This window comes from Thalassophryne amazonica, chromosome 20 (assembly GCF_902500255.1).
Source record: "Thalassophryne amazonica chromosome 20, fThaAma1.1, whole genome shotgun sequence".
Taxonomy (NCBI): domain Eukaryota; kingdom Metazoa; phylum Chordata; class Actinopteri; order Batrachoidiformes; family Batrachoididae; genus Thalassophryne; species Thalassophryne amazonica.
The window spans coordinates 40,192,779-40,217,671 of NC_047122.1; the positions used below are offsets into that span (position 1 = coordinate 40,192,779).

At 41.9% G+C, this 24,893-nt stretch overlaps 1 protein-coding gene across 1 annotated transcript in view; it reads left to right on the top strand.

The window, feature by feature from the left end:
• LOC117501312 (zinc finger transcription factor Trps1-like) overlaps positions 1 to 24,893 on the top strand; it is a 128,360-nt gene that overhangs the window by 10,327 nt on the left and 93,140 nt on the right. Inside the window, 7 exon segments of the mRNA XM_034160157.1 lie at positions 1,820 to 2,369; positions 2,372 to 2,413; positions 4,085 to 4,299; positions 7,129 to 7,339; positions 7,486 to 7,726; positions 16,417 to 16,822; positions 16,824 to 17,216. Coding sequence (XP_034016048.1) covers positions 1,820 to 2,369; positions 2,372 to 2,413; positions 4,085 to 4,299; positions 7,129 to 7,339; positions 7,486 to 7,726; positions 16,417 to 16,822; positions 16,824 to 17,216 — 2,058 coding nt within the window.

The window sequence follows — 24,893 nt, forward strand, 5'->3', positions numbered from 1 at the left end:
ATCACGTGTACAGGTGTACGACTGTTAGAAATGTCATAGCAGCATTTTGAACTACTTGAAGGCTTCTACTACTTGTACACAGCAGAGCAGAGGATAAGGCACAATACAGTAACACACAAAACAAGGTTAAGTAACATTTTCATAACCAAATTTCCTTTGAGATGATCAACAATTTGCATCGACCCTCACATACTAAATGAGACAAATCTATTCAGTCAGTCAGATGTTACTGTAAGACTTTTCAGGGTGATTCTCAACAGTATAGCCAGCAGCACACTATAATCACCACCAGTCCAGGGAGCAACTTAATGAAAAACAGATGAGTGTGAGGCTGCATGCACGGTAATGTTAAATGTTGGCAGTACACTGGATATTACAATGGAGTCTACTGCAACCTACATAGTGTGTTATTGGTCGGTTAGTTAGTGTCAGGCAGCCTTTAATTATCCACAGGAACATGCAGAAAGTGATGGATTACGTTTGTTTTGGGCGAAGTGCTGCATGCGCCGAAGCACGCTTTTGCTAATTTTACAGATGCAAACACACGAAAAGCTCATGTTGTTCATTTGTGCCAAAGTCTGCTGTACAGGAATTATAAATGGCAGACTTGTTTCAAAGTTTAATGTATTGCTCTTGAAATTTAAGAAAGGGCTAGTAGCGGTAGGTATTAGCTGGGGTATAATGCAAGGATGAGACTGAAAATGTGTATGTCCTGGACAACCCTTTGTGATGCCACACATAGGTTTTCTAAAGAGTGGGTATGAAGCTTAATGGGGTAGTTCTAAATATCACCAACTTGGCAGTGCCTGAGTCTGCCTAACTCCTGGGCTGCACATAAATATGTAAAGAAGTGGAGCATATAAAAGACCGGTATGATGACTGACACTCACACATGCTCCTCATCTTGTACTTACCCCTTCGGCTGCTCCCTTGTTTGCACTCGGGGTCGCCACAGCAAATCCAAGGTGGATCTGCATGTTGAATTGGCACATGCCCTTCCTGACGCAACGCCACATTACACGGAGAAATGTGACAGGTACATACCAAACAGCTAAAGCTAACAGGCTAATTTGGATTTGGTGTTTGATTACTGTATACATTTGTGAACTGGGGTGTGGTTTTTCATAATAGTTGGCTTAAGTGCAGGTATTAAAACTTATGACCAGAATATTGCCTCAATTATTGTGGCGTAACAGTGGAGCTAATGTCACTATGCTATGGATACCCGCTAATTATTGCTAACAGTGCTAACATACAAATTAAGTAATACTAAAATTTCACTCCAAAAAAAAAAAAAAAAAACTGGAGCACAGACTTCTTAGATTATCTGTTGCAGCCACTCCCAGCAGGGCCCTCAACCCCTCAGGCACACTAGTGGTTACTCAGTACGACCACATGCCGAATTGTTCGAACATTATGACTCAAAATAGCTTAAACTGATGAGCTGTATAAAAAATTCACTCCTGTACAGGTGTCATGAATAGGGAAACTAGCTATAGATATTTATTTATTTATTTATTATACCAGCCTTTATACATGGTTAATTCTGCAGTTGACTGGGGCATTTAACATAGGGGTCTTTGGCGAGTAGCACACTTTTGGACCCAACATGAAGTTGCAGGTCAAGGACCTGTAATATTTGGCACTTCCACATTGACTTAATTTTTCAGCGAGTTGCCACAAGTTTCTGACCAAAAACATTTACATTGTTGGTTGCACCATAGATTGCCCCAGTAAATACATCTTTGATCGTGTGTCATTTTAAAATCTACAGAGATACTTATCTTAAAAGTACTCTTTTGTCTTTGTTTGTTAACAGGTGACATTGGGCAGCACTCTAATTGGGATTGGCCGAAAAACCTCAGATTGCCAGGGGAACACTAAGTACTTTCGGTGCAAATTCTGCAACTTCACCTACATGGGCAGCAATTCCTTAGAACTTGAACAACACTTCCTGTCATCACATCCAAATAAAGTCAAAACTCCACCGACCACCCCCCTGCTGCCAAGCAATAATGTAGCAACACATGAAAACCAGACAAAGGGGAGAAGTGAAATGCTTGACATCGTGGAGCGAGTGGTAGTGAGAGCGGAAGACGACTCCCTAGTCGGGTACTCCATCCCAGTTCAGGCATCTTCAGACTCTGCAAGTTGGGCAGGGGAAGCAGGTCGCGGCTCAGTGCAGGCATATTATTGGTGTAAATTCTGCAGCTGGAGTTGCGAGTGGGCAGGGGGTTCTTCAAAGCTCATAGAGCACTACGAGGAAAGGCATAGAATGAGCACTGGAGGTACAATGAGCCCCAATAACTCCAATCCCCCGCGGCCGGACCGAGAGAGAGCAGTGAGAAGAGATGAACACGCTGCATCCAAAAGAAAAAAGATCTACAATCAAACTCATCGAGCACCAGCAAAGGTATTGAAAAACCCATGTTTTGTATGCTAGTGACGCAACAGCACTCGACTCCACTACTGCCTTGTGCAGCGAAATACATCTGGTTTGTGTTCTACAACCCAGAATAATAAAAAGTTAGGATGGTATGGAAATGCAAGAAAGAAAAACCTATGATTCTTACATTTAGTTTAACTTTTATTTCATTGCAAAGATATTTCATGTTTTCTCTGGTCAACTTCATTTAATTTGGAAGTTTACATCCATTCCTGAATTTAAGGCCTGCAACACATTCCAGACAGTTGAGACGCTAAAGCATTTACCACTTTGCAATGTTGACATTCCTTCTCGCAACACTGAAAAAAATGTTGCCATTGAGGACACAAGCATTGAAGCATTTTGGGTGTTATTTTGTTCCAGTCTTCCTAAGAAAATGTCTTCAGGTGTGCAACAGTTCAGGGTAGTTGTTCCATTTTTCTTTTCAAAATTCTCAACACATTCACTGTTGGGAACACATCAGGACTGCAGGCAGGCCAGTCCAGTTTTTGTACCCTCTTCTTGTGCAGTCATGCCTTTCATGAAATGTGTGCAGAATGTGGTTTTGTGTTGTCTTGTTGAAAAATGTGTATACTTCTCTGGAAAAAATGTCATCTTGAAGGCAGCATATGTTGCTCTAAAATCTCCCCAGCACAGTTCTTTGCATTGATGCTGCCATCACAGAAGTATAAATTGCCTTTGACAAGGTTATTACCACATCCCTATGCCATGACAGACCCCGATTTTTGGCCTTGTTACTGATAACAGTCTGGATGTTTCTTTTCGTCTTTGGTCCGGAGTACATAGTGTCTATTTCATCAAAAAAAATACTGATGCTGATCACCATATGCATTTCCTTTCTGTGATGGTCAAACCCAGATGCCTCTGAGCGTAAAGACGTTACAAAAATGTTAACATAAGGCTTCTTTTTTTGCACAGTAAAGATTAAAATGGCATTCGTGAATGCAACTTTGTATTGTCATGCTTGACAAAGGTTTCCCAAAGTAATCCCTTGCCCATGTGGTTATAACAGATATTGATGAATGCCTGCTCATAATGCAGTGGCATCTGAGGATCAGCCATCATGGGCGTTCAGCTTGGAGTTGGGACCTGGCTTTTTACGCACCGAAATTCCTCCAGATTCCATGAATCATTTCATGTTGTCTACTGTTGAGGGAGAAATATGCAAACCCCTTCCAATCTTTTTTTGTGGAACATTGTTGTTAAAAACAATCCTCTGCCTGTCTTTGCTCCTCAAAGACTCAGCCTTTCGTGGAAACTGCTTTTGTCCCAAATCATGATGACAGTCACCTGTAGGCATCACCTGTTTGAAATAACATTATTTATTTATTTATGGTGTACCTCATTACTGGCCCTAAATCCCCTCCATCCCAACATTTTTTGTAAAGTGCTGCAGGCCTTAAATGCAGGAATACATGTATATTAACAAATTAAATTAAGTTGACCACACAAAACATGAAATATCTTGAGTTCATACTGCCGGCAGTGAAATAAAAGCCAAAGCAGATGGAAGAATCACTGCAGGGTTTTTATTTTATTTTCATTTTCCATCCCGTCCTGAATTCTTTTAATTTCAGGTTGTCGAACAAAATCCTGTTGATGCAATCTAATAGATTTTTGTTCTGTTTCTGCTTCTAGGAGACCTAAACAGCAGTGAATCAGAGGCAGTCGTGACCAGTTACAACTGTCAGCTCTGTGATTTCCGATACTCAATGGCCCACAGTGCAGATGTGATTGTCGTAGCACCGTTGCTTCTGCACTACCAGCACAACCACTCCATCCAGCGGTGCTGCATTCAGCACTGCATGTATTGTCCACAGGGACTCTGCCAGCCACACAAACACCTGGGAGAGGTGAGATGAATAAAACACTGGCATACTTTTTGTTTATTTTTTGAGTGGGGGGGGGGGGGGGGTGCAGACAGCTTTATAAATATAAAAAAATAGAATATGTTGTGTGGACACATTTGGAGTTGATTGTTGCTTTTTTTTATAGCTTAGTTAAAATTCCCTTTCTTCCCCAAATCCACCCACCTGTTCCCCATCCTCTTAAGTATCAGCGGCCAGACTGTGCAGTTGTCATCAGGAGATGTGGCAGGAGAAAACGTCAGCCTGTTTATCTTCTGAAGCTGTCATCTCAGATCTAGTTGGGTCGAGGAGGATTTGACGGAGGTGCATTGCTATAGGATGATGCCTGAGCGCTTCACCACTCACCGCCCTCAGCTGGTCGTACGTGGGGTGAATGTTTTCATCTTGCTGTCCACCTCATGAGAAGATTTCAAATCAAATGCAGAGTTTGACGTCGTACCCAGGAGTGTACAAAGTGGGGTTCACTGACTTGAGTTTTCTACTCTCTGGCTGCATTTCTTCACTTTCATGACAGACATCAACAGGCGGTTGTGTATGCTTGTCTGTACACTTAGCTACTAGCGGTAGTACTACAGTCCAGAAATAACAGTGGAGACGAAGCCAGAGATGGAGAATCCAGGAGTTCTTTTGCTTGTTGGCATACCATAAGTCCTTGAGATGAGAGATGACATTCGCCTCTTTTTCTTGTTTGTTTGACGTGAACATCGACTTGCACATTTTTCTCTGTTGTTTTCTTGTGGTGGTTCTAAACTGTGGTACAGCAGAGATGACATGAAGTTAAGACTTGGAGTGGGTGCACATCAGTGCATTAAAAAGCCGTTGCATTGTTTGATTAGCCCTATTTCTAGCTTCACTCTGAAGCAGTTCAGAGGTGCAGCACAGCAAGAATAAAAGCAGTGCTATGTGGGGGGGAATTGTGACTAAAGCAAAACCGGATCCATTCTGCTTCAGCAACCTAATTTTAACCTGTTTGGCCAAAATTAAACTAATTTGGATCCCATCACCTATTTTTTTCTCAGGAAGCACAAAGTAACATGAGTAGAGGAGTGTACTGTGACAACAGTATGGAAATACTTGAGAGTGGGTGTGTATTTTTCTACCTTCACACATTCAGGTTTGGGACCATATTCTGATGCCTTGTGTTGCCACATTCACCACACAGTGGGACCGCCTTGTATACTTGCATAGCAGCCACCCAGGCAGACAACTGATCCATCCCCACCTTTTGAAAGTGTTGCAGCCAGATGAAATGTGTGTGTCTCTTTGGTCTTATCCAGTTGCTACTGACGTCAGCATCTCTGCACTTGATCATGCTCAAAGAACTGCACCTCATTTCCTCATGATGCGAGAGGCTCCTCGTCCTCTTGTTTTTGCAAAAAAAAAAGAAAACTCGTTGCAGGGTACTCAAAGATTCTGTAGAGAAAGGACTGTGTGGGGGCCGGTTGGAGGCTCATCTCTTGAAAAGAGAAAACCACAGAAGACAACCAAGGGTGCTTGTGTTTGGAGGATGGCAACTACTGCATCACTGAGTTGTCATCAATTGCACAGTGTTGTACGGATCCAAAATTGATGTGGCTCATGCGATTGAGTGCCTGGAACATTCTTTCTCTTGGCAAGGATGAAGTTCTTCCACTGCTTTACACAAAAGCACAAAAGCAGTGGAAGATGAACGAAAACTAATTTTTCAGCTTCACCAATTTTTGCTCAAGGTTGCTACAGATAGTGGATTCACATGTTGATTTGGCAGACGTTTGCACCCGATGTCCTTCCTAATGGCACTCCACAGAGGTACAAGGAGAATGGACCATGGGTGGAACGAAGAACCTTCTTGTTGGAAGGCAGGCTTATTAATGGCATGAACAAAACAACAGTCTAACACTAAATAGAAGTAGAGATACACAAGATCTGCAAACTAAAATGTTATTAAAATGAAATTCCCAAAGCTTTATGGAGACACTAAGAAGGAGCCGCTGAAGAGGGTTAGTGGGATAGGGAGATTTTATGCAAAGCTGTTGGGATGTTGATCAGCAAATCAGCACGCAAAGGTGTGTAATTTGGCCAAAGTGGTGGAGTCCATCTAAAGCAAGCCAGGCATTTCTCTGTCTACATGTATCATAGTACCATGGCATCAATGGTTTTATTTTCTTTTGATTGTATAAATCAGTCATCTGTTGTGTCCTGCATGTGATCATGGGTTAATATCAGTGGGTGACGTGAGTTTGGGATTAAAAACATTCTACTCCAAAGTGTTTAAAATTGGCTCTGTATTTGATTCCCTGATCCTTCAGTTGGTGTAACCACTGAGCTATTGTCTGCCCTTATTATCATCAACAGAGTGTGACATGTGTCATCTTAGCACCAAAGCACCTTATTTGTTGTCTTTCTGTTGCCTGATTCTGTTTTTTTCTCCCTGTTTGAGGTGCAGCTCCATCCAGAAGTCAGAGTGGGTGTCTTCTTTTGCAAGCCTGTGCACCAGTATGGACTCCAAAAAATTTCCTGTATATTTGTATTGTCATTTGTCATTTGTGTTGGTAGCATGGCCCAAGCAGAGGGTCACCCTTTGAGTCTGGTCTGCTTGAGGTTTCTTCCTCAAATCACCAGAGGGAGTTTTTCTTACAGTTGTCACCTGTGTCCTAGACCTTACTTGTGTGCAGTGCCTTGAGGCAGCTTTGTTGTGATTTGGCGCTATATAAATGAAATAAATTGAAAATTGAAAGCATAATCCATCATCCACAAAGAATGAGCTTCCTTTGAAACATTTTACATATATCTACATGTTGACTTTTCAACAATTTGTGTAACTTTTTTCAACAGGTGTCCCACCCGTTTGCTTGTCGGAAACCCACCTGCGCCAAGTGCTGCTCCAGATTTCCTCAGTCCATCAAACAACAAGATGCCATAGCTTCGAAACCTGCTACTGCCACTTCACCCAGCATGACCCCTCCTACTCCCAGAAGTGACCCCGGCAGGATTTCTGCTTCAACCTTTCATTCTCCTAGCTCCTCGCACCCTGTTGTCTCTCAAGGTATTTAAAGGAATCGTTCATGTTGTGACAAAATATTTGATTCATGCTTTGTTTGAATATTAGCAATCAAAATATTCTAAAATATTGATTTATATGCTTTTCAATGCATAAAACTTTTCTAACTTGTCCTCCTGTGCCGACCCTAGGAGTCACCCACTTGTGTGATCAGTGTGCGTTTGCCACCGCTGACATCGATATGTTGCTCCAACACTATGAAAGCTGCCATACCCTCATCAACCTCAAGGGGGCGCCCCCGCACGTCAAGGCTGAGGAGGACACCGGGGGAGAGAAGGAAGGAGGGGGGGCACGAGGAGGGGAGAGAGAGTTCCCTTGTTCAAAGTGTCACTTCATCACAGAAGTGGAAGAGGAGATTTTTAGACACTACAGGTGAGAAAGAAATGGGAACGAGTTGAAGTTGGAGAAAACGTAACGTGTTTAAACATTTTCAGAAAATTGGACTGAACAAACACATAATGTCCCATTTAATTTGTCATTGCTCGGAAATCATTTATTTGGTCATTCACTCACTGAATGACTGAATGTGACATCAATTGATTGCGTAAATGTGATTGAGTGGTATCCAAAACGCCAATATTCCATTCACAGACTGCCTAAATGGCCCAGTAATTGGATAGCAGTGTGTGTATGGAAATTCCATTCTCATTTAGGAGAGATGTTATTGCATGAGATTGGATTGAAACCCCTGTGGTTCTGTTTCATTTATTTATTATTATTATTATTATTTTTTTTTTGGAAGAAGAAGAAAGCACTCATTTATTCAGGAAATATTGCACATTGCCTCATTTTCACTTGCAACGCATTTCAGGAATTGTGCATTTAAAACATTCAGACACATTTACACCTAGAAGCCGCTGAGAATGGAAAAGGCTTTCATAGATGCTCACAAGCTCACTTACACAGGCATTCACAGCAAATTTGATAAAGATGAACATCACATGCTGTACCTGCCGGTGAAGGGCTTCAGTGAAAGTGCCTTATTTCCTGGCACATAGTGCCTTTGTTTGGGTTGGGGTGGGGGTGGGAGGTTGGGGGTGTGTGTTTCTGGCTTTCATCATGCATTGGCCCAATTCATTCTTACGCTGCTTTTCCACTGGCTCTGGATAGCATGCTTCTGCCAAGCTGTATAGATTTCTGCTGGGTTCTCACAGCAGATAAACCCACACCAATCTGTTTGACCCTGAGTTGCAGGACCAAATTGTGATGATCTGCACACTCAGCCAAGCTTCCTACTTTGTACCTGGCTCAAAACTGTGTCATCATACATGTAATAAGATGTATCGAGTCATTCCCCACATTTCTTCTTTGTTCAAGAAACCACAAGTAATTTTTGAATAGATTATGTACATGTCCTGCTGAATGCTGCTAATAGTAGCAGCATCAGGCCTTCAGATTGTACAACTCCTCACTCAGGGGGAGGAGGAGTAACAGGAAGACAGAGGATGGCAAGGAGAAGAACAGTAGTAGCCAGTAATGGATTTGCAAATCTTTTTTTTTTTACTTTCACTTTTGATACTCTGTGTGCTTCTTACCCTGTGTGCTGCTATACAATGCTGCTCAGTTTCTCTGAGGGAGTCTTCTCAAGGGATCAATAAAGTTCTATCTAATCTAATCTAGTTTTGTTGTTGTTTCACCTCATTAGCTTGGACAGGAACATGCAATACTGCTCAGGTGGTGAGCTAAAACATTGGAATAAGCTGTGCTTTTTCATATTATACGTAGGGTACAGCCGATTATTTTCCTGCTTGATCAGTTGATTGTTTCCTTGATTAGTTGTTAGGTCCATAACCAATCAGATAATTATGAAAATGTCAGTCAGTGTTATCCAACATGAAGTCTTCACGTCTCTTGTCTTGTCCACATATTCAGTTTACTGCTCGATAGACATAAAGCAGCTAGTAAAACTAAACAGAAAACTTTCACATTTAAGAAGCTGAAATCAAAGCATTTGAATATTTAAAAAACAATTATTCCCAACAATCGATTATCAAAGTAGTTGTCGAGTAGTTTAATGATTGGTTAATCGATGCTTTGTCGTCACTTAATCATTGCAGCTCTAGTTGTATGGAAAACATTCCAAACATTGCTCTGATTAAGGTTGTCTTGATTCGGTTTTGGCTCAGGTTCCCCAGCAATAACAAAAATATTTATTTATCTTTACTCAGTTCCATTTTATTTTTACCTCCCTCCATTGACCCAAACACCGTTGACCAAAGAGTTTTTCCTTGCAGTGCAAGTACTCATTGAACACAACAACAAACACCGATTTTTGCAGACTTTGCTCATTTTAGCAAAGCATGTCATTCGAGCCATCAGGCTGCTTTCTAGGACACCTTAAAAATTTGCGGCCTCTCCAAGAAATTGCTGGACATCACAGCTGTGCAGAGTCTCTGATTTCTTCGCAGTGAATTCTGGTGTTTTTGAGGGATGTGTTCTTGTGCCAGTGCCATTATAGGGTTGTGGAAATGGGTTTACTAACCTGGACTTTGCAGATGATGCTGTGATCTTTGCTGAATTAGTGGATGCCCTGATTGCAGCATTTAAAAAGCTGATTGAGAGTGTCTGGGTTTGTTATTGTCCTAGATCAAGACTACAATCCAGGCTTTCAGTGACTTCCTGGACTGAGTTAGCCAAAAAGTTTGTTTGTGTTTGAAATGACCAAAGTCGGAGGGAGTTTGCCATTTATATCTCTGCCTAGAAAGTGAAGAGAGGCGTTTGGCAAGATCCAAGCCTTTAAGCTGCTGGTGCTTCCATTGTATGGTTGTAAGACTTGAACTCTAACCAGTGACTTAAGTTGACGACTGGATGTCTTTGGTGCTAGGTTGCTCTGGAGAATTCTTTGATACCTCTGGATTGGTTTTGAGTCAAATAAATGTTTATTTAGTAAGACTCACATGATGCGTGCTGCTTGCATCGTGAGGGAACGTCAGCTGTGACATTATGACCATGTGGCTCATATCTCTGGGTGTGATCCAGTACACATGTGCCTCAGTGTTCTGGACACCAGCAACTGGGAAAGGGCAAGGTGGTGCCCACATTTCACCTAACTGTAGCAGAGGGTAACTTTGAGGTGAGGATGGACCGGTTTTTGGCCCAGGACATGAACCTAGAGTAGTTTGGTAGTATTGTGGATGCAGTGACCAGCACATAATCACAGACATGACCTGCCTTTATTTTGTTAACTGAATAAGTGTCTGTTGACTCCACAACATTTTGAGCCTGTGAACTGAAACCCGGACTTATTTAGGAGGGTTTGGAATCATCTGGTTCTTGTTTTTGCTGCAGTGTGCACCGCTAAGGTTGAACGCATTATCAGCCTCGAATCCAAAATTGATTATTGATTTTTATAGTGTGAGACAATGACACATCCCTGGCTTTGCTAGTTGCACTGTTAGACTTTTAAAATAGACTCTTTTTTCCCTTTTTTTCCCTCTGTGTTTGTTTTCTCTACAAAATCACCTCACAAGCACAAAATGATGAGTTTCCTGAAGACGCCTGCATTTTGCTGTGATGCTGACTCATTAATTCCGAGGAAATAATGTATTAATAAATACATTTCTCATAAAAATGCCTTTCTTCCCTTGCAAAAGACCCCAGCAGTGACAGCTCATTCAACCTTCTTTAATATTTATTATGTTTTAATACTTGGATAGCATGAATAGGAAATTTCCTTTCTTCTTTTCCCCTGTGATTGGCTGTATGTGAGACTGACGCTGCTGTTGACTGAACGTGAGTAGGATCAAAGCATGTGCAGAATGACTGACATAAACGCTGTGTTTGTGTGTGTGCGTGCGCACAAATGTACGTGTGTGGTGATGACAAACACAGAGGCCACTCTGGTATTTGTTCATCATCTGGAGACACTTAAGGTACAAGGTATACATTTGCTCACATGCACGCACACGTACAAACACGCATGACCACGGACACTTGGGTTATTTTGATCTGCTTGCATCAAAGTCAAGCTGTTCAAAGCCAAACTTGAATTTGTCTTTGCCCGGGGCATCTCAGCTTTTAATGGAAGACAACTTTTATTGCATTAGGAGACACTTAAAGTAAAGGCATATATACAGCGAGACTGAGAGACAGGTGAGAACAATCACAGATCTGCACTGAAACTCAGGTACGTGTTGGCAATTTAGATTTGCCCGAGCCTGCATTTCATGTCACCATTTCATTTCCTGTCAGTCATGCAGAAAACATATCAGACATACTGCTGGCACCTACCAAAGACGATGTCTACATTTCATTCAGGCTATATCTTTGCACTCATTCTTGTGTTTGCATGCTGCTTATTGTTTTCTACAGAGAAATTAAATGTGGATGAGGCAAAGGCTCCAGTTGCAGACATGACTGCCACAAATAAAAGTAACAACCATGTAGTATATCTTGAATGCATTTTTATAACCCTGACAAACAGTGGTTTTGGCGGGAGGCGGGGTGGGGTATATAAATCATGCTGTCCTTCATGTTGTATGGCTGGGGGGGCCTGGCTGCCTTTTTGTTTCTGTCTTTTGGTTTTCCTTCCAGGTGGCTTGCATTTGGGACTGAGTGGCTGTGTTGCTGAGGTTATCAGGACCTCACCCTGATCACCTGCGGCTCGTCAGGACTCACAGCTGTGGTGCATCTATATGGATTGGAACATGGTGGCATTTAAGACTGGAGTGTACAGTGTGTATTTGCCAGAGACTCGACCTTGTGACCAGACGGGTGAGATCGTCGTCTCGGGAGCCGTCTCATCATCAGTGGATGCAGAGAACGTCCAGGGTTTGATGCACGGTCTGTGAAAGAGGAGGGGGTGAGGTCTCACGCTCGTCAGCACACTTCCTGAGGTACGTTAGATTTTGTGACTAACGTTTATACAGTCAGTAAATGTGGTGTCCCTCACACCTTATTATATTGAGCTGTACGTTAGTCATGTATCGGCTTCCACTGCAGTGGAGTTTTGTGAACTGGATGTTCCATGCCTGCAGGTTGGGAAGCTGATTAGTAATTAAGCCAGGAAGTGTTTGCTGTTTATGTACACCTTTGAGTGGTCTCTCTGTGTGTGTGGACTCACATAATGGTTCCTTCTTTCACAGACTCGGTTTGTTGCAGCCACCTGGGGGGTGTCGGCGGGGTCCTTGGGTCCGAACGGCTTCTGGCTCCGGACCGTTAGTGCTGCTGGGAGCGCACCGTATCACCACCATGCCAGACCGCACACTCTTTTGTTGTTTTGTATCACTGTTATGTATTAAATTCAGTTAGCCTTTGTACCGTGCTCTGCTTATTTCATACTGGGTCCTTCAAACGCTGGTCGGTTCTCCGAGCTGCGTCCGACACATAACACTTCAGCCAGCCTGGAGTTTCATCTAGACCATTGCAAGCCGGTACCCATCTAATATGGGTTATGATGACATTTATTGCTGTGCAGTGCTTGTGTACTCATGGACGAGACTAGACCACGACAAGACCGAAGAACTACCACTTTAAGAGATGTATTTCCAACATGTCCATATTTCCATGAGCTCCTCTGAAAGCAGTTAGTGGATTTCAGTGAAATGTCACACAGCAAAGATAGTAGGGCATGGAAGACTTCACTGAATTTTGGATTTGATCCAAATCTGGATCTAAATTCTGGATCAAGATTTCAATTTCTATAGCCTTTGAAGGATTCCATCAAAACTACTTCACAGATTCTCACCAATTTTGTAACACACACACACACACACACACTCATATATATATGGATGGCAAGTTGTCCAACATAGAGAAATATTGGATGAAGAAAAGTTATATTGGATGAGGCGTAGCCGAGTCCAATATAACTTTTCTGAATCCAATATTTCTCTATGTTGGACGACTTGCCATCCGTCAATTGTTATGTTCTCCACCCCCCTCCCAAATTAAGCAAACAACAAAGAGTCAAGTAAATTAGATCAATTTATTTTGTTGTGAACAGCATATGATTGATTCAGATGAATGCTTCTAAAACGTCAGTAGCGTGCTTGTCTACCTTCTTAGTGTTTTTGGCATCCTTGGAGTTCAAGGATATATATATATATATATATATATATATATATATTATATATATATATATATATATATATATATATATATATATAATTATATATATTAGGCCATGGAAGACGCCACTGAATTTGGAGGTGATCCAGGTTGTCGGACGTCAAAATCTCTGATTGCTCTTGTTACATCTGCTCTGGAGATTCTGTTTGAGATTATTGTGAAACTTTGGTTCTTTGAAACTTAGCTGAAACTAAATTACTGTTGAGTTACATGGTGTAATGGTGTCTACAGCATTGTGCAATGCACTTGCAACTTATAAAAACCCGGCCGTAATACCTTGAAACGGAACTTTACGATATTACTTTCATGCAGCAGCGACACCAAACCCTGATATTGTGTCAAATGACATCAGGCCAATGGCACAAACAAATTATCATCCGAAGAACAACAACAGACAAATGTTCTCGAATTCAAATTAAGTTTTGATGAGTATTGGAGCCTCTTGTAAAATATATTAAGCTGTAGTTTTAAAATGATGTCCCAAGGTGTCAACACCATAATTTATTTCAATTGAGTGTAGCCTCATTGGATCAACAACACCTCTGAATTGATACTGATGTAATCCAGTGCAATACTACAATACAAAGCTGCAAATAGTTACAGAAACACTTCCGATTTGATACAGTGTACTTAGAAAACACAGTGTAATTAGTGAACTGAAATGTGTTGCATGAGACTTTGTTTTTGAAGAGTTTAACTGTGTAAAGCAGTGGTGTCCAAACTACTCCAGAAAGGGCCGAGAGGGTGCAGGTTTTCCTTGCAGCCTCTGACTTCAGCAGGTGATTTCACTGATTAACATCCTTTTGAGCAGGCGGGATGAGTTCATCAGTGAAATCACCTGCTGGAGTCAGTGGCTGCAAGGAAAACCTGCACCCTCTCGGCCCTTTCTGGAATAGTTTGGACACCACTGGTGTAAAGCCAGCCTCACCTCCCTCGTGGTTCAATGTGATCACCTTTTCAAGGTCATGGTACGGTTCAGATCAAACTACATTCCTGTGATGAGTACAGAACTCATCACTCATGCACAAACCTAAAAAGATGGATCAACAGGTAACTTGAAGATCTACAGTTTCCACATCATCAACATTCTGCCTTTTGTTTTTTCCATTGCATTTTGTGACTTCACTTTAAAAACAAACAGCTGAACATGACAACTGAATTCATAGTCATTCTTACAGTTGTTCATTTTGCTTTTTTCAGTTTCAAAGCTTGTTATTGCTTCCTGCTGTTTGCCATTTCTTTTTGCGGGACCACTTAAAATAAATGAATAAAAAGAAAAATTCATGCAGACGTGGAGCTCAGCTTGGATTAAAACCATGAAATTTCAGTGGATGTTTCTGAAGGGACAGACCCAGGAAATTATAAAATATTTCTTTTTAAAAAACATTTTAGAAACTCATATTTACAGTCTTGGCAAAGGTAACCACTCTGAATATGGGGAAGCTGTACACCTCAGCCAAATAAGAGGCACCTCGTGCCAGAGTCCAATTCTTGTATAAATGATCAATTGATTTGCTTCTTGGCCCCGCACAAGGAGCCCCAAGACTTTTTTTTTGTTTGTTTGCTTTTGAGGAGCCAGGAAAAACCCTGATGATGTATGCCACAGCTCTCATTCAGGGCCTCGCCAACAGAAATGAAGGTGGTTTGTTGATTCATTTTCGTCATTCAGATTAATTTACATTCCTCACAGTTTTGTTCTAAATCGTTGTGATTTAGTGGAGCACTGAGTCATTTTCTGGCCGGGAGCTTGGTGAAATTTACTGACTAGTTGTGAAATCAGGCTGGGATATGTGCTCTTAGTGTAACTTCAGAAAGGGTTTTCATCTAAATGTGATCAGTGAAAACCTTTTAATATGTGCATGTTAAGTGCTTTAAAAACAATCGGTATGTATGCATTCTCAGGTGATGAATCCAAAATGGAATTTCAAGCCAGTCATCCTAATTGTTCTGCTCAGTCACACTGAGTCCATCTGTGGCCTCAGTGAGTCTGACTGCTACGTAGAACATAACCCAGAGTGATGATGTTCGTGCAGCACGGGAAGGGTAGAAACCTCTGGACTTCGACCTGGACCATATCAGAATTCTGCGACTGCACAACACTTTCAGAAGTGGCCAAACCTGCTGCATGGAAGTGGAAATATTGTTTAGATTTCCAGACTTTTATGCATTTCAGAGAAATTAAACTCTAACTCTGTCCTTAAAGCTCATTTTTGTGTAGAGTTACATTGTGCTGCCTATCTAATGCTGGAATGGTTGCGTATCATGAAAAAAATGTTGTGCGCAGAGGGAAGCGTGGCCTGCCTCCTCTTCTGTGATTTTGAAGCTTCACTACCAGCAAAGTTCAGCAGCATTAATAGAGTCCAGCGGAATGAATAAAATCTAGCAATGCAGGTGTGTACTGATTAAAAAACTAAAAGGATTTTTGCCATACTGGCGTAGGTAGCGTACAATTGCGTAGGCATGGTGTACAGTAGTGTAGTGTTGCGTAGATGAAAGTCCAGGAAAAAAATTAAACATGTATAATTTTTTTCATCCATTTCCATGGACCCTTTGTTCTTCAGTGTATGCCAGTAGGGCTGCATAAGCTCGGTGTATCGGTATGCGCATTACGCAACTCTACCCTTGGCCCGTGTGAAAGGTGCAATCAGCTTTAATTTAAGACAGTGCTTCCATATTGGTCTTCGGGACCCAAGGACTGCACTTTTTCATATGTCCCTGAGCTACGCCGACCAGGTCAGCTCAGTCAGGTGTGTTCAGCCAGTCAGTAGCTAGCAACAATGGAATTGATTGATTTAGTTCATTATCTGCAGTTTTGAGCAGGGAGGGAAATAGAAAAAATGCACAGTACCTCCAGTCCCGAGGACCAGGACCTCATCATATTGAGCAGAACAACTGTTGTTGAAGATGCCATATTGAAGTGCGCAAATACTTTTTAAATGACTGCACAGGGTTTGATATGTATAATTTCTCTGTCTCTGTCTCTCTCTCTGCAGGCGGGTTCACGCATGCTGCCGTTGTCGCCGCTGCGACTTCACAGCACCTGATTCTTCAGCCCTGCTTGACCATTTTAACTCTGCCCACTGTCACGAGTCCTCGCTGTCATTAAGCTCGCTAACGACAACCTCGCTGCCCACCTTGATGACCACCTCACTCAGGCCGTCGCTAAAACTCTCAGCCAATGGCTGCTCTGCCCCATCAACCATAGCCATTAAAGAAGAGAGCAAAGGCGATCTTCGCCTCCTCTACTCCCTTGCACCACCAGAGGGCCGGTTGGCAGAAGGAGGCAGGGAAGAAGCAGGAGGAGGTTTAGTAAAAACCGAGGGAGGAGAGGAGAAAGAAAGAGGAGAGCGCGAGAAATGTTGGCTTCTCGGGGAGACGCGAGGACTAGGGGAAAGAGGCGGGTGAACAGGCCCACGGCTTACTCTGGGTGCCCAAGGAGCGAATGGGAGCTGAAAGAGGAGCAGGAGGTGGGAGTCCATCTCTTTTCCCCTCCCCCCTCTCACTGTCATTTGTTTCAGCCAATCATGAGACCTCACAACAGAAAAGAGGCGTGCCTTCACCTAGCATGGTTTACCTGGGAGACACCAAGTCGTTTTTGGGAGATGCCAAGTTGTACGGAGGAGGGCGTTCAGGAGGAGCGGCAGCAGGTGGAGGTGCAGGGGAGAAACAGAGCCAGATGCACCCTCAGCAGTACACAGGAGGAGGAGGAGGAGGTGGAGCAGGGAGTGGAGGAGGAGCATGTCAGGAGACAAAAGTAGGAGCTGCTAAAGAAGAGTCCCAGTCCTTGTTACGGGTAAGGAGGAACATGTTCCTCTGTATTCCACATTCACCTCCAGCTGCTCAGCTTCAGCTTTCTGCTCTCTTCCTCATTTATACATTAATTTGAAAAACAAACAAACAAAAAAAAACAAATGAAAGCTTGCAGTTATTTTGCCATCAGATTTCACCTGCAGTTATCAAAGCATTTCTGTTAATATGCTGCGTTCTTTTTTTTTTTGTGGAAGTAGATGTGAGGATTCAGGGAGCTTCACACATCAGTTGAAAAAAAAGCAGTTATTTTGATGACAAAAAAAAGCGGTGGGTGTTACCAGACAGATCTTGTAATTTTATGATTCCGGCACTTTGACAAGTCTGCAAACTCCTGTGTTGATAGACTGTATGCTGGGTATGTTTGCTTTTCCTTTCAGACCTGTGTTGAACCTCATTGTCCACATGTATGTTTAGTAAAACTTAAATGTGACAGTAAAAAATTTGCACATATATTTGGTAGAAAAGAAGTAGTTCTTTGTAGGACCTGAGGCCTTGTTGGTGCCAATGCTTATCCCCAGATTTCATGACGTGAAGTGGAAGAGAGTGCATACTCCCCTTGGACTAGTACCCATTTGTCGCTGGGAAGACTCGGAAAATACTGAAGTGTCTTGTTTAAGGACACAGATAGGTAGCGTGACCAAGAATCAAAACCACATCCACATATAGTGGCCCAACTCCCTATCCTACTGAGCTACCTGTTCTTCCTATTTGGTAAGTAATGAATCTTGTGAATTTGGGTGTAATTAGGGCTGCAGCTATCAGTTATTTTAGTAATCGAGTATTCTATCGATTATTCTGGCAATTAATCGATTAATCGGATTAAAAAGTACTTTTGCGTTTTTAAACATCAATAGTCCAGAGCTCTCCCTAAGCAGTGGCACAATGTCGCTGTGCCAAAGTGTTGACATTTTGTTGAAATGGCGATAGGATGTGGCTTTCTGTTTTGATTTCTCCAACTTGTAAAATTTAACCATTTTTAAGTTTTGGGGGGTTTTTTTTATAAAGGTTGGTGGACTGGGTCCTCGTGTGATTTTTTTTTTTTTTTAAATTCCTCTTTCTCTGTGATTAAGCAAATACATTTCAGTTGGAGGTTGAACATGCAAGCTTCGCAGTCAGTTTTTTATATTTTATTATTTTTTTTATTTAAGTTACCGTGTTTGTGTAGTGTTGTATGTTGCCCAAAAAAAGTGAAAATTAAAAGCGAAATGCAGAAGCAAGACTGGATTTCTGCTGTTTGTCAGTGTAGCTGGGGACGGAGTTGTGACTCACACCGAGCAGAGAGAGACAGCAGCCGGCCGCTGGGTCAATAGTCACCCCTCACGTAGAATGGACCGGGTGTTTTTTAAAAATAGACAAACACACTGCTTCGCTTTAAATGCGCAGTAAATCTGTTTCAGATGATCAGCATGGAAACACTTTTGTTATGTGTCGACGCGGGTTGAGGAGCGGACCTGCGTCTGACAGACCCAGCGCTAAAAATAACCAGAAAGCGGTTCCAAAACAAAACAATTTATTTTTTACCCTCTTTGGTGCATAACAATGTGTACAAACTAAACAGCGTCTTTCTGGTGGAGTGACTGTTGGCACGCTCTCCAGCGCCCGTAAGGATCTAAGCCCGGCGCTCCTGGACCCACTACCACCGCCAAACACTCCCCAGGTGGACACGACAAACTGACTCTCTGTGAAGCAAAGAAGAGGTGAGGTAAGTCAGCAGTTACAACAATATCCTTCAAAAGACACACGCTATCAGCAACACATTCAGGTCTATATCTTTTTTAACTTTATGCAAATGAGCAGCTTCTCACAACAGGTGGAGGATCACTTATCCGCACGCCACAGCAGTGAGAAGCAAGCTGCACAATTCTCATCTCAATTCAAGTATACTGTGTAACAAAACACCAAGTTACTATTAACAATTAGTCAAACACTTAATCACCTTTAATGTGTGCTGACAGCATGTGTCCTCACCCTTCCCTGCTTCACGGGCTCAATGTGTCAAACCCAGGCGCGGTCCTCAGCGTCTCACAAACGAACATCACAAGGTCGAGTTCCCGGCAGCTCTGCCCGAACCACACATGACTCAAATGCAGAACGCCATCCAATTATCTGCCCCAGCTGAAAGTCTTCAAGGCTGCACGTGAGCACCAGTCACAGGTGCTACACATGATGCTGATGAGGGTGAGGACTCTTCAGCCAGCACCTTCTTCCACAGACAAATCAGTTTCCATGCCACCTGAAGAGCAAAGAAAAGAAAAGAACACCAAATATCCAGCCACACCCCCCAACACACAACAACTTTCTCCTTAAAGGCTTTATTTTACTCTGTGTGTTGCGTGCGTGTTTGATTAGCTGTTATGCTCTAGTCTTCTTCTGTTTTTTTTCTGGGGATGTTGCATTGCCACACACAGGCCTGGCATATGTACTGCAACATTAAACAAAGCTTCGAGGTACAGAATTTGCCTCAAACATTTTTGTAATCGAATTATTTGAGTTACTTGACTAATCGTTTCAGCCCTAGTTGTAATGCTCTCAGTATGAATTAAGAAATCTCAAGAGCTTTCCTTTTTGTACTAAGCATTTCCCATGTATGAAATAGCAGTGTGGACAGTCTTCTCTAATATTGGGCTGCTCGTTGGTCACTTCTATCAAAATTTGATGAATAATGGTTCTGAGAAGTGTTCATGTTAAATGCCAGTTTGCATCATATTGACGCCAATTCCAACGATGTTCGGTTACGTCTAAATGAAAGAGAAAGGGCAGTTGTCAGTGTGATCACAATTTAAAGGTTGCAGAGTCAATACAGTGATGCAGGCAGCAATAATAACACACCTCATGTGACATCTCAGTAACACCATCTTGTCCACCATCTTCAAAGTGTGTGACAACACTTTTGTGTCCACATAAACCAAAAATGTCACAACAAATCAGTTTGCACAAAGCAGGTTTGCAAATCTGAATAGATGATGTTGGTCCACACTTCAATTTTTTATATGTGAAAAATTATGATTTGCAATTAACTTTGCCAGGTTATATTAGATATGTAACCATACCATATTATGGTCCCAACTGGGTCAGAAATTGTACAATGTGACCTTGAGCTTGTGTCATCACAGTAAATGTGCTATACGTGATTTGATTAGTTGATGGCAGTCATCTCCAATAAGCTGTTAAATGAGGTTTCAAGTAATGAAGCTTTTGGTGAAGCATTTGACTGGGAGGCTTGTTGACACAAACGAGGCTTCAACTCTGATCACTACTTCATGTTTCTTATTGTGTAGTTGTTAATATGAAATTTTTGGGCAGAATTCTATATTTCGAGATGTGCCATGAGTGCATGTTTTATTAGCAGTTTCATAAGTATGCAGCCATTGGAATTTTTTTGCATTTTTCTGCACGAGGTTCATTGAGAAGACTCTACGTATTAACAGTGTGGAATGAAAAGACGTTGACCACTTTTACTTGTCCGCTTTGGACAACAGAAGACGGTACCCCTGTTGTCCAAGCAGTCCGCATACTTGTAACAATTAGTTGAACAAGTATTTCTATCAAACCCTGTGACTGTAAGTTCACATCATTGTTTTGTAGGAGGTTTTGCTCAGTATTATACAGTGTGAACCGCTGAAATAAACAGATGCGGATATTTAACCAAATTGGCCAAAAAGTGATCATACAAACTTCCTCAGGCAACATTTGTAGCCGCCTTTAGACATTGTGCAGGCAACAGCTACAGTAACGCTTGCAGTTATTCACTTATATTTAGCTTAATGTAGCTTTATGTTGGCCACTTGTGTCTGGAATATTCCATGACGCAGTGTCTTTTCTCATAATATGTATTCATTTTTTATTAAGTTTGAGCACATAACGCTGAGAAACTTCCCCACAACAGGGAGGCAAACTGGCAGTTCCCATGGCTGCCACCTGCCAGTCAGTTCCCCCTCACTGTGTTGTGGCCCACAATGCCTTGCTGCATGCACAGTGATGTCATAAACTGGCAGGAACAGATTGCGTTTTGCCAGCACCGCAGAGCTTATTGGCTGTGATCACTTTCGGATCAGTGACGTATTGAATGTGAGAGCGGTGTTTTTGTGTGCACGTGTGCATGCGTGCATGTGCGAGAGCTCAGACTATGACTTCTTTGTACATGCGAGTGTGTTTGTGCATTTGTGTGAGGTGTTGGCAGCAACTTGGCAGACAAGACAGGGTGGGGCTACATGAGGTTTGCTCATTATCGTGGGTGGGGTTGTGTGTGTGTGTCTGAAGGACAGCGAGAAAATGCAAGCGTGAGAATGAAAGGCAAAGAAGTCAGAAATGGAAGAAAATCAAACAAAGTGCTTGAAAACGCCGAGTGAGACGGAAACATCGCATCAGTGTTTGTATGAAGGTGATTTAAAGCGAGACAGTTTAGCATTTTATTAAAGGGCAGCAGTTGAACAAGGCTTATTAATTTAATAGCTTAAGATACGGCCTTTGCTGCCATCTTTCTCTCTTTCCCCAATTGCAACACAATATTTATTCTCAGTTTCCATGGTGTGCACTGAGACAACTCACACATGCTCATAAATATACCACACGCACAGGCCGGAGTTGACTCATCACTGGCCAGGGTTAGGGAGGGGCACAAATGCAAAGGATCATCTGAAATAGCTTTGTGTGCAGCTGTAGTAGACATCAAGCTCTATCTGAATGCAGCCTTTGATGCAACTGGGCAGAGTCCGAATTATAAAGGATGAATCTGCCCAAGATAAAGTTGACTCTGGAAGAAATGTTGAGCGAGAGCTCATTGGCTGAGGGAGGATAAGGATGAAAAGTAGTCATCGAATGCACCATAGTAGATCCATACGGCTGCCCCCCACCACCACCACCACCACCAGCACCCCCAAAAAGGGTCAAAAAATGGAAAAAATTACACACAAACAAAGTGAAAATGCAAAGAGAGAGTGGGAAAGTAGACGTGTTCTGGTTTGTTTATAACCCGGAGCACAAACATGTCGAGGTGGTTTTGCAGGCAAGAGAACGGAGCTACTCTGGTTAGCTGTGTAGGCTAACACTTACCGACACAACATCTCCCATCTGCCTTGCATACCTTTCTCCACTGGGAACCGAAAAAAAAAAAACTTTTCGCGACTGCTTCGGTGACTGCAGCCGAAAACAAAACACTTCACCATTTTTCCATGTGAAGTTATGCTGCATATATATTGCGCAACGGAGTGGAGATCCCCATAAGTGGTCAAATCCCGAGATATCACGCAGGGTTCAAACGAGACTGCGGTGCTCTATTGTCATAGTAAAGTGTTTTGAAAGGAATAATTGCATAAATCTCAATGCAAAGTTGCAAAGGAAAAATCACATGAACAGGGCATGTTAACCCCTTAACGCCCGAATTTATATAGCTGTATATAAAAAAATGTTTTGTGTATGTTTTTGCCTTTAAGTAGATGGTAAATAATGTTGAGATTATTAATTTCACGTTTGCACAAAAACTAGATATTAATATTGGGTATTCTGGTAATGACTTTATGTTATAATGTTATAATAATGATGGTATGTTGCAAATTTGTGACAACGGGCATACAGGTCAATTTGGTAAGTTGCATATTTGAGTCAGAGATTGTAGCCTATATGCGACGATGGGCGTTAAGGGGTTAAAACCAGTCGGCATCTGTCACTTTGCTAAAGAATAAGACTCGAGTTTACAAATTCTTCAATCCATCGGAAACATATCTGTCCGTGGTTTTCAATTATTTTTTCTGATAGATCCGTGTTGCAAAAGGTTATGCATCATAACATCATGTCTGATGTCATGATGCCAAACATTGTGTCTAGCATCAAAGAAGACAGCTGCATCGCTGCTGAAAACTTGTGTAGATTGAAATTTTTGCACACGGAAAGGCTAGCGAGAAAAAAGTTAATTGGTTTTAATCTCCTTTAATTCCTTTAATAATCCTTTTTTCCACTGATCACAAAAATAAAATTGAATTGAACAGACTTTATTGTTGTTCTACAAGTACAACAAAATTTAGATTGGCATGATCTGATAGAGGGCAGAAACCGTGATCCGGTCCTAACCGTGAGTTTTGTGATGCGTTTCACCCCTAACGAAGCATGATGTTGAAAGGATGGATGGACTGTGTTGTTAGGATTAAAAAGAGAAAGTCAAATACCGCAAAGTCATCTAAAGTTTGTTTTGTTTGCCTCCCGTGTGCATTTCTGCTCTTGTCCTCACTCCTTTTTCGCTCTCCTTTGCATCGATCTGTCTTCCCTTTTTCTCCTTCATTCTTTTTCTTTCGTTTTCCTTCTTTTTCCTCAAAGGACAACAGCTCACCTGATACACAGGAATCGATACACACTCCTGATATGCGCACGGCTCTTAGTATTCTGGTGTGGATTTGCAGAGGGAATATTTTCTTTTGGAAGGCCTGATCCATAATTGCAGCCCGGCGTTGCCTTGTTGAGACATTGCCCCACTATTGGCTTTGTTTTCATAGTGATTTATTACATTGAAGACATATTCTCAGTCTGAAATTTTATTTTCTGGCCATTTGACAGACTGCGTGAGACAAGGACAGACTGCCTACGAGGTTTATAGATGAAATTATAGTAAAAGCTCAGCTGAGGTTTGAGTTTATAAATCGAATAGGACAGACTTTGGCTTAATGGCATTTTTTTGGAGTTAAGTTTGACTGAGGAAACGTCTGCGAAGGGGCCAAACCTGAACACGTGTAAATATACCTAAACACATGTGAAGCAACCTGAAATTTAGAGCAGCTAATACATTCCAGACCATGTTTTCAAAGGGGAATTCTGTTAAGCGGAGAAAAGAGAAGCGTAACTGTCTGGAGCATGGAAGAGAAAATTTGCTGATTTGACCTTACAAACACAGAATAATTGTGTTCATCTAATGTGGTCATAACACAGCACTGAAATGTGGGCCTTTGGGGTTTTAAGTGTCCCGCGTGTGACGTTAAATTCTATTTGAGGAGCGACGGAATGCAGAGACAAACTGTGAGAGCTACACGAGGATGTGCGTTTTCAGCAGATTAGAGAAGAGTTTCATTAAGGTTTTTCTCATTTATGTTTCTGCCCGACGGAGCTAATTATGCTTAAAACTTCTGCACACACTCAGCTGTATTTCCATAAAGTTGACATTACATTGTGCTCCATGTTGCTTCTTCTGGTTTTGTTTGTATGGATGGGCACTCTGTTACGCCCTATGTCTGTGTTTGCATTCTGTCCTGTGCACGAGGGTGTAAGGAAATGAAAGCACAAATTGTACTTTGTTTCCGTGGTAATAATTTAGAATAGTTTTTATTTCCGCAACAGGAAATTGTGGAGCTTAACCCCCATTCGGTGTGTAAGTGTGATTTGGTAGTAAAATGTATGACAAAGATACTTATGTGTGTGCACATTGCATAGTGTGGTAATAACCTCTACATTACAACACTCACTGAAAGAGCTACGTAAGATTCTTTCATGATTTAGTATGTTTTTTTAATAGTGCTTTATCAGTCGCAACATCTCCGATCTGTCATCGGCAGGAAAGTTTCTGAAAGGACTGATAAATGTTTGGTGATAATGTGAACTGAAACTTTATGATGCGATGCTGCTATTTTCAAGATAATGCTGTCATCTGATTTGTAGCTGGATAAGCCAGTGGGCCCTA